The sequence below is a fragment of the Hevea brasiliensis genome, chromosome 7 (assembly GCF_030052815.1).
Source record: "Hevea brasiliensis isolate MT/VB/25A 57/8 chromosome 7, ASM3005281v1, whole genome shotgun sequence".
In the NCBI taxonomy this organism is placed as follows: Eukaryota; Viridiplantae; Streptophyta; class Magnoliopsida; order Malpighiales; family Euphorbiaceae; genus Hevea; species Hevea brasiliensis.
In genome coordinates this window covers 21,528,461-21,539,213 of record NC_079499.1, presented here as the reverse complement: position 1 = coordinate 21,539,213, position 10,753 = coordinate 21,528,461, and the positions used below count along the sequence as shown (strand labels likewise).

The 10,753-nt window shown below is 35.7% G+C and overlaps 1 protein-coding gene across 1 annotated transcript; it reads right to left on the bottom strand.

The window, feature by feature from the left end:
* Positions 1-4,706: 4,706 nt before the first annotated feature.
* Positions 4,707-9,926, bottom strand: LOC110654841 (putative disease resistance RPP13-like protein 1). The gene has a single exon (XM_021810966.2). The coding sequence runs from the start codon at positions 9,924-9,926 to the stop codon at positions 4,707-4,709; it is 5,220 nt and encodes a 1,739-aa protein (XP_021666658.2).
* Between the last annotated feature and the right edge of the window lie 827 nt (positions 9,927-10,753).

Below are 10,753 nucleotides of genomic sequence, written 5' to 3'. Positions count from 1 at the left end.
TAAATTATATGACATAAAATGTGAATAAATATTACTAAATATTTAATTAAAAATGGGTAGAAAAGAAAGAAAAAGAAAATGGAAACAAATATCCAATTATGACATCATGCCTATGCAAGAATGATGCAATAAAACCTTATGAACCAATTACAATTTAACAACACACTTAAATTCATTTAAAATGGGAAAAAGAAGTCAAATTAAAGAAACAAATTCTGCTCTCTTCTTCCTCATCTGGCCGAGACACCTCACTCTCTACACACACCTCCATTGTTGCTCCTCCTTCTCACTAGAATTCTCTTACAAACACACCATAAAACCACTAGCTTCTTTCACAAAAACTGCTTCTTACATCTTAAACAACCTCTAGGCAGCAAAAAGAGAGAGAAATTAAGAGGTTTTGGCAAGCTTGGGTGTCACCTAAGTGAGGTTAGTGCCCTTTTCTCTTCCTTTCTCTTTAAATTTCATGTTAGGAACATGAATTAGGTTAGAATTTGGGAAAATTGGATAAAAATTTTCATGTTTGGATTTCCTTGAATTTTAGTAGCCTTATGGGGGTGGTAGCTCTTATTATTTTGATGGTTTTAAAGTGGTTTAGAAATGATGTTTAATGTGTAGATGTAAATTGATAATGAATTAATATGTTTAAGTGATGTATGTTGTATGAATTGGAATTGGGAATTAGGGTTTTGAGAAAAATTAGGGCTATGTTCATGTAATGGTGAATGAACATTTTAATGGTCAATTAGTGACCATTTGATAAGGTTTAACCATAAATTGAAGTGAATTATAGCATTGGAGATTGATTTGGTATGCTGCCCATTAGGTACTAAAATCACTGGACTTGAGTCCAGTATCGTTGGGCAGCAATAATTTGATTTGTATAACTTCAATTGGTGCAAGGCCAATTGCAGGTTAAACTAGACACATAATGACACAACTTTGATGAAGAACCTTGCCCAGAAAATAGACTTAGTATGACCTAAAAGTTGGCCAAATCCAGGTAACCAATTCTGAACCTGGTAAAAGTGATCAAATAAACAGTGTTTGTTCATTTGGCCATAACTTTGTGTAGGGAGGACCAAATGATCTGATTTTTGTGGCCATAGAAATCTTAGACAATATAGAACAACTTTCATAAAGACTAGAACTCAAATTTTGACCAGAACTAATTCAAATTGCTAACCAAAGTCGGGACAACAAAATTGCCATAACCATATTGGTGCCTAGAAATTCTGGAAATTGGCAATCTAGCTAGTTACGGTAAAAGGCCATAACTTGAGCTACAAAACTCCAAACAGAGTGATTCAAAAAGGAAATTAAACTAGACACATAAAGGAACAACTTTCATGAAGAAAGTTTAGCCAAATTTTCACTGTAGCAATGTCCAATGGAATAGTAAACATGGACCATAAAATCTAGAATTTTAAAATAACACTCAAAAGGCTATGAATTGAGTTTGGTAACTAATGCCAACAAGTATAAAGTTCAAAATGTGGTATTTTGATGGCATTAGAATTTACAAATTTATTATGCATTAAAAAGTCAATATTTATGTATGAATAGGAAAATGAATAGTAACTACCAAACCTCAAAAATAAGAAATTAAATAATTAACTTTATAAAATGCCCTATTATGCCTAAAATGATTGGTTTGGATAGGTGGGCATGTCAATAGGATTCTGATAGCAGTATTGCATATGGCATTATGCCATACTGTGATTTATGGCATTTTGTGTCATTCTATGATATTATGGCCTATGGCCATTTTGCTATACTTGACACACTTGGCCTTGTGCCCAATGATTACTATAGCTTATCAGCTATTCTATTGCACACCTGGAGACACTTTATGATCGATGGTGTGATGGCCCAAGATACTTGATACCCAGTGCCAGTTTACCAGTTTATCCAGTCCAATCAATTTACATAAGTTATTTGGGTAACTAAATTAAGTTTTAATAATTTATAACCCAATAATTAACATAAAAAGTACTAAATTAATAATATTACAAATAATTACCAAAGACTTAGTCTGAATAAAATATCAGCATACATTCTGCATATTTATTTTGTTTTAGTTATTTTTATTTTATATTGGCACCACTAAGCAGTATTGCTTAGCGCATTGTTTTTTGCCACGTGTAGGTACTGGTGAGACCGATAGAGAGCCTAGCAGACCTCAGACTGAGTGAGCGATCAGATCTGCAGTGTGTTTCCGATGTCACCTCTCATTTGCATTGCACTTTGTAGGATATTAGGATTTTGTATTTTGTATTTTGTATTTTGTACGTAAGACTTCCATTTTGTCATGCTTTGTAAAATATGAACATTTGTATTCTTTATAAATGTGTAAATTAATGAAATCCAATATTTCCTTCATAAATTTGAGTTTGAATTTAAGTATGTATGTTTTGAATATAATAAATGAAATTGAGGGTGAGACTATTGAGAAGTGATGAACTTGTGTTGATGATAGTGGAGTTGATGATATAAAAGATATATTGGAAGTGTTTTTAACAGGTTTCGAAGAACTGTTTTCTTAATTTTTAGCCGGCACTCTGCCGGATTTTCTGTAAAAATTTTCAGAATCCCAATTTAATTCAAAATTTCAATAAATGAATAAATGGTATAAATTTCAATAAATCGATTAAGAAATAATAAATAAAAATAGGATAAGATAAGGTACTCTGGCACTCTGTGTGACATGTCTTGCTTGGCTACACTGTAGACGGGTGAGGGGTGTCACATCAACTCATTCAAAATATATATAGATGAATTTCTATGAATTAGGGTAATAAAATTTAAAATTTAGAGCATTTGGTTACACAATTGCAAGTTTGGTGGAAACTTATAAATTTTTGCAAGTTAATTTTGGGCTTTGACGATAATTACACCCAATTTAAAGGTTGAAATTTATGATACAAAATTAGAACATTTGACTATAATTATAAATTACCACAAACTTTTGACCTTTTATGTCTAATTGGCCATTACTGTATCATATGTTTACGCAATTTTCTTGTAGGTTCTTTTCCTTTTTAATGAGTTTTTCTATTCTTTTCCTTTTTAATGAGTTTTTCTATCTCCTACTCATGCATATCTACTCATCCTGGGTCATCTTCTTAGCCAATATATGATGATAAAGAGCAAGTTCAACAGCTTATGGAAGAAAATCAAACAAGGAGGGCAAAAATGAAGGTAGAGATACTTGAGGAGGTGTAAAAAGGAGTTTATGTCCACATTTGAGAGTTAGCTTGTAGCGTCTATACAGCCTCCAACTTCAAATTCCACACGTTTACAGGATGATCCAGGTATTGATTATATTATTTATGTTTGTATTTATAGGTATTAATATGTGCGGAATAATAATAATACTTTTTTATGAATGTAAATGTATTTTAATTTACTTTTTTTTTTTATAAATATTAGAACTTTGTATGCATTATTTATTTTTATTAATATATGCACTTTAATTATGTTGATAAAAAATATTATAATTGATCTATTATATTTATTTATGGATTGTCCTCATAAATTTACATGAGTAACAGAAGAAATTACAAAAGAAATTAGTGAAAAATAATGCCAAATCAGTGATAAATTACAATTAAATTATTTATAAGTATAATAAAAACTAATGATAGATTACTAATGGATTAGTGATGGTGTTTTATCGACGGCATTATCGATGAAAATTTGTGTTGCTAAAATTAGCAATGGCAATCAGTGTCGCTATGCTGTAGCTAAATGTAATGACGTTGGCAAATTTCGATTACGAAAATTACTTATGAATATATTAGCAATAGATTTTTGTTCGCCGGAAATCTGCCGTTGAAATCTTTTTTTTTTTTTTTTTTTTTTTTTTTTTTTCAGATTACATTACAAAAGGGTATGATTCTCAAAGAAAATAGAGGGGACGATTAAACCAATAAAAATCTCATGTTGTTGCTTCAAGTTATCTGGTTGGGGATGATTCTCAGAGAAAACAAAAGGGAAATGATGAACAGTAAGAGTGAAACAATATCTTAAGAATTTTTTAGCCAATTTTTGTTAAGGATTTAAAAAAAATTGCAGCAAAAATTTCAAACTCTCTATAAAATGCCCTTATAGTAAGTAGCTAAAATTATAGAGGTGCATAAATAAACTGCCTCTATAAAATTGCAGAGAAACAACCGATTTTTATAGTATATGATTTAGAAATTAAAATCGTTAATTCTGATAAAGTACATTTTCGAAGAAATCTTTTACTTTACTGGAATGCTCTTGTTATTATTATTTTTTTTTTCAAACAGGAGTGCTCTTATTACAGTGATGCATATGCAAATTATCACTTTGGTCAAATGCTATGCATCTCTTCCAGTACATTTGGGGTGCTAGTCATGTAGCTAACCAATGTTTAATTAGGTATTGGATTGAGATCAAGTTGGCAGCCTCCAATACATGATTGAACTGAAAACTGGATCACAACTGTTGGAATCCCGAATCCCACGTCAATAGGCAACAAAGAAGAAGGCCTATAATTAAAATGACTTGGACTATATTGACAAGAAGTTAACGCCTATAATAAAAACGCTTACATTGGCCCAGTTCAGAGAGACAGCATGGAATAAAAAATAATAATAATAATAAAGAAGGCAACTTTAACAGTTTGCTTCTTCATGGGAACTAGACTGAAATTCAAACTGCATGTAGTATTACCTCTTCTATACCCACAGTTTTTCAGGGACATGAGAAATCTTGGACCGTTCTTCTTCTTTTGAGAAACTTTGCGTTAGCAAAGGACAGCCATAGATACGCAAAGTTTTAACTGAGTCGCCAAGCTTCTCTTTTGGCCAGCCTTGGAGTGAAGGGCATTGTCCAATGGTCAATTTCTGAAGGAACCTTAGGTGTTGAAGCCCTATAGATTTCAGCTTCCCAAAATTACAGAGTACAAGAGACGTGAGAGTGGAGGGTAGCAGTGTCTCTTCTGGTAATAATTCCACATGGTGATACCCAACAATTGTAAGATGTGACAAAGCTGGCAGTTGTCGCAAATCATATCGCATAAGTCCTGCAACTAGTTTGTCGCAGTACAAAATTTCAAGCATTTGTAATTTGGAAGGCAGACCCCTTGTCAGAAATGAGTTCAGCTCTGGACATCCATAGATTGTCAAGCACACAAGGGAAGGGAGGAGGGTTTGCATACATTCTGGAGAGGATTGTAGCTTAGGGCAGTTGCCAATAGTCAACTGTGTGAGGTGTACGAGATCTTTGTAGTTCAGACATTTCAGATACTGATGATCCAGCAATCTGAGGAAGGTTAGAGTAGAAGGCAGCAGCGTCTCTTCTGGTAATTCCACATAGTTGCTCCCACCAACTGTTAATTCCTGAAAGAGTGGCAGTAATCGTAAATCCAGTTGCATGAGGCCATCCACGACTTTGTTGCAGTTATGGATGTAAAGTGAATGAAATTTGGAAGGCAAACCCCCTTTCAGAATTGATTTGAGTTGCGGACAATTATTTATACACAGATAAACAAGAGAAGGGAGAAGGAATTGGTTGCATTCTGGCATGTACAGGAGGTTAGTGCAGTTCGAAATCTCCAAATGTGTAAGGTGTTCAAGAACTCCATAATTAAGAGACTCCAGACTCTGAAGATTGTCAATTTTAAGAGAGGTAAGAACGCAGGGGGGCTGCTTTTCCTCTAGTATTGATTCCACATCTTCAGTAAAGATTGCTAGAGAGGAGAGGTTGCGGCATTGTTGGAGATGAAGCGATTGTAATTTGGAAGGCAGACTCCGTCTAGGAAGCCACTCGAGTTCTGGACATTGAACTATTTCCAAATTCACAAGGGAAGGAAAAAGAGAGTTCATACCTTCAGGCAATGATTTCAACTGGGAGCAACCCCATAACACAAGACTTGTCAAATTCAATGATACTCCTTTCTGGAAAAACACTGAATCAGGGCAGGAATAGATTCTCAAGGAACTCAAAGATGTGAATTCTCCATGACTTGCCCTTTCTGCAAAAGGGCTTTCGAGACTGGAACAGCCAACGATGTCAAGGTTCTTCAAATTGGGGAACCCCTTTAGTGGAGGGAAAAGCTCGAATTTGTCTCTGATTTCAACTTCTTCGACATAGGAAACAAGTTCGTCCGTCATCCATGTTCTGAAAATCCCTGAATCTCTTAGGAGGTCAACTTTTAGACGGCACAACTGAGAAAGCATTCTGAAGAAGGACACGTCAAAGTCATTCTCCTGTATTCTTACACTCTGAATGTTTTGAGCCCCCAAAAGTGAAACTACGCTCACCCTTCCACAATTAATCATATGAATGTGTTGGAAATGAGATATGATATCTGTGGAAGTTACTTCAGCTGATAAAAAGCTTTCGAGATTCGGACAGTCATGGATGGAAAGACTCTTGAGAAGCGACTCTGATGGGGATTCAGTTACTTCCAAAGCAGGGGAAACACCATCCATTTGTTTTACTATCTCCGGTAGCAAATCTACAGAGCTATGAAGCCTTAGATATTGCGAAGAAGATGATTTAATCAACTGCATCCAACCAGACTCGAAATTAAATTCCAAATTATAGTCTACTGAAACCTTCGGAAGCCTGAGCTCAAGTTGCTGACATCTTGAGATGTATAGTTTTGTTAAGCATGGAAGGTCACTAGGCAGGGTCTTTTTTAGGTTGGGACATTCTTCTATGTGAAGCTTTTGGAGGCAGGTGAATGATCCCTCTTTATCTTCCCATTCATGCCATTGTCGCATCGAATGAAATTTCAAACTTTCTAGGGATGGAAAGGGGTTCTCTATGGCACCGTCCCCTCCGTAAAACTCGGAACCTACGGATTTCAGAGCTTCAAATCTTGAGATTGAGAGTTCCTTCAGAGATGTTAACAGTCCAAGAGGTGGCAAACTTGAGCAGCTTTTACATCCATTTAACTCCAAGGAGACAAAATTTGACAAGTAAGAATTGGAAAACCAATCCGGAATTCCTGTACCGCCATATTCGTTGATTGAAAGACTCTTGAGGAGCGACTCTGATGAGCTTTCGGCTACTTGGAAAGCAGGGGAAACATCATCCATTTGTTTTACTACCTCTGGCAGCAAATCAATAGATCTGTAAAGGGTTAAATTCTGTCCAGAGGATGATTTAATCAACTGCATCCAACCAGACTCGAAATTAAACTGCAAATTATAGTCAACGGAGACCTTCGGAAGCTTGAGCTCAAGTTGCGGACAGTACGAGATGTATAGAATTTTCAAGCATGGAGGGTCGCTCGGCAGGGTCTTTTTTAGTTTGGGACATTGTGCTATGTAAAGCTTTTTGAGGCAGGGGAAAGCTCCCGCTTTATCTTCCCATTCATGCCATTCTTTCATCAATTCAAATTTTAAACTTTCTAGAGATGGAAATGGGTTCTCCGTGGGACTGTAGATGCCGTAAAACTCAGCACCTATAGACCGGAGTGCTTCAAAACTTGAGACTGAGAGTTCTTTCAGAGATGCTAACTCTCCAAGAGGAGGCAAACTTGAGCAACTTTTACACCCATTTAACTCCAAGGATACTAACTTTGACAAGTAAGAATTGAAAAACCAATCCGGAAATCCTCTACCTCCATAGTCCTTGATGGAAAGACTCTCCAGCTCCAGGTGAGGCTTTAATTGCTCGAGTATGCCTCCTACATGCTCTGGATTATTGATTTTAACATTCCGTGCCCATCTGAACTCCAACTTCTTGAGCTTTTTATCCTGCAATTTTGCTTCTGCAGCATCTTGAGCATTAAGAACATTTTGTAGATTGTGAATGATAAGTTCTCCCTGTACGTGCTGAAGCTTCCCCATCTCTTTGATGCTAGACCCGCTCCCCTTTCCCAAAAAGAAATCAGTGAGCTTTTGGAGCTTAGTTAGTCTACTTAATTGTGGTGGCATTTTTCGCAAGTCTGCAAATCCAAGATCAAGATAACACAAGTTTGTTAACCTTCTCAGATTGGTTGGCAGCTGAATGAGATAGAAGCAGAGCCTCAAGATTAAAATTTGCAACTGATATAGACTACAAACAGAATCAGGTAACCTTTTAATCTTTGTGCCACCGAGATTCAAATACCGTAAATGATTCAAACTGCTAAACGAATTAGGAAATTTAGATATTCCACGTTGACCTTCCAAAGACAAGGCTCTCAAGCGCTTGAGTTTCAGCAATAAATCATACGTCGTCTCGTTATCAATGCAATTAGAAACTTCTTGTATATCATGATTTATAGATAAAAAGCTACGTAAAAGTTGGCCTTCATTGATGCCTTCTAATTTATCCCGGTCAGTTTCACTACAAGAATATTTGACTAGTGACAAATAGCGAGTCCTCGTAGGAACCTTGGCCTTGGATGAATTGTCTCCCTCCAACCTGAAGCAAAATTCTCCCAGAACAGATTCACACAAGTCATGCATGAGGTCATGCATAATGAAAACTTGCCCACACAAATTTTCCGGTTGGAAAAATGATCTTGATACAAGATAATCAAAGTATTCACTGCCAACTTCGTGCAATTCTTTATTCCCTTTCCGCTGGATTAGAAGACCCTCTGCCATCCATAAATGGATTACGAATTCCTTTCTGAACATAAATCCCTTGGGAAATATTGCACAATAAGCAACACATTGTTTTAGATGTGATGGGAGATAATAGTAGCTCAATTCTAGTGCTGGAATGACATCATCACCCACCAATTTCCATATGTTGCTTTTTGATATCGTCTCCCATTCTTCATCTCTTCTAAAGCGCAGTAGACTCCCTATTGCTTTTGCAGCTAATGCTACACCTCCACAGTTTTCCGCTATATGTCTGCCAATATTTTCTAACGTTGGTTTTTCTCTTTCATCTCTATCGTGAAATAATGCATATTTTGCAAGCAAAAACCAACAATCGGCAGGACTTAATTTCATCAGGTTGTGATTTTGATCAACGCGCAACTCATTACTTATAGCAGATGCCACGCTTCCGCTGCGTGTTGTAATGACAACTTTACTTCCTTTTGCCCCTTTCTTGAAAGGTTTCAGTAAAGTTTCCCAATGAACAGGCCTCTCACTCCAAACGTCATCCAGGACAAGTAGAAACTTTTTTTCCTTCAATTTCTCCTGAAGTTTATCTTGAAGGCTCTGCAGTGCTTCCCCATCACCACAGGATACTTCAGGGTCCTGCCTAAGAATATCTCTTGTCATCTTAGAGACGTCAAATTCTTCTGAAACAAACACCCATGCTCTAAGTTGAAACATCTCCTTTACCCTACTATCATTATAGACAAGTCGAGCAAATGTAGTTTTACCCAAACCACCAATACCCACTATGCAAATTGCACCCAAGTCCTTATCATCAGTTGATTGCATCAAATTTTTTATATTTTCCTTCTCAAACTGCCTTCCATAAACGCTAGATTCATCATCATCTGGCAGAAGGGAAGTAGTTGGAATTTTATGCAATGATGGTTTTTCTCCAATGCCCTCTCTCATGGTCAAACCTAGGGCTTGCATTTGTTTTAGCAAGTGTTCAATTTGCTCAAAGATGTCTAGTAATTTTTCATTCACTTTCTTTTCAAATGACTTAGAAGAGAGAAACTTGCGCACCTTTTGTTTAGGAGATCCAGCTTCCAACTTGGATTGCAGATCTTGATAAGCAATCTCATCTAACAAGTCATCAGCTTCGTAGGCACTATGTTTGAGCTCATCAACCCATTTTTTCACAGCTGGAACAGAAATTTGCTTCTCCTCAGCGTGATCAAGCAGCCCACTCACAGTGATCATACTTATCTTCAGCTTATTAAGTAGCCCTTCATCAAGATTGTGGCCTCTGAAGAAGTCAACGACCACAGGGGATCCCATTTTCTGAACCAAATGATCAAAGACTGTGGTCAGAAATGCTCCTGCTACCAGCTCTAAAGCCATGGTTGCCTGGTTGGTTTCTCTTCCGCGTAAGGGCAATAGGAAAGTGATCAAGGAAAGCAAGCTAAGCAACTAGTGATCAAGGAAAAGCAAGCTAACCAACTTATGCACCATTCCTCTGTGCAGATTTGACGGACATTACTTACTATATAATATAGGCAGTTGCAAATGAACTGTGAATTGTAAATTGATTTCATTGGAGATTTAAAAAAATCTAGCACGAAGCAGACATAGAAAACACAGAAACAAACACAAGAATATGATATTTTTTAAAATATAAAAAATAGAAATGTAGAAAAAAATACATAAATATAAAAAATATATGAGTATATTGTAAATATTGAATAAAATAATATATAAATAAAATAAATATATATAATTAATTTAGAACTAATAAAGCTATAATATATTTAATTTAATTATGTTTAGCTTGTCATTTTTAGGATTGTCATTCATTTTTATTGTTAATATTGATAGTATTATTTAATTTAATTTGCTCAATTATTAAGAAAAAAAATTTAAAATAAGTATAGTACAAGTAGATAGGACAATTATTCTAGAACTTGTTATTTTATACCTTATAAAGTTTTGAAAATAAAAAATAAAAAAAAAATAAATGAGAAAGGAAATAAACTAAAGACCAATATAAAAAATAAAGAAAGTACATGAAACCATCTTGCTCACTCACGTCTTCCTCTCCTCGTCAACTCTCCTATCCACTATGAACATCATCGATAAGACTCAAGCCACTCTCCAACACTAGTGAAGTAGATTATCGATCCAACAGGCTCAGGCACAAGAGAAGATGGGATTGACGGTAGTTTTGGAGA

Excerpts from the sequence above, each read along its gene's own strand:
- LOC110654841 (XM_021810966.2), bottom strand. The coding sequence starts at position 9,926 with ATGGCTTTAGAGCTGGTAGCAGGAGCATTTCTGACCACAGTCTTTGAT.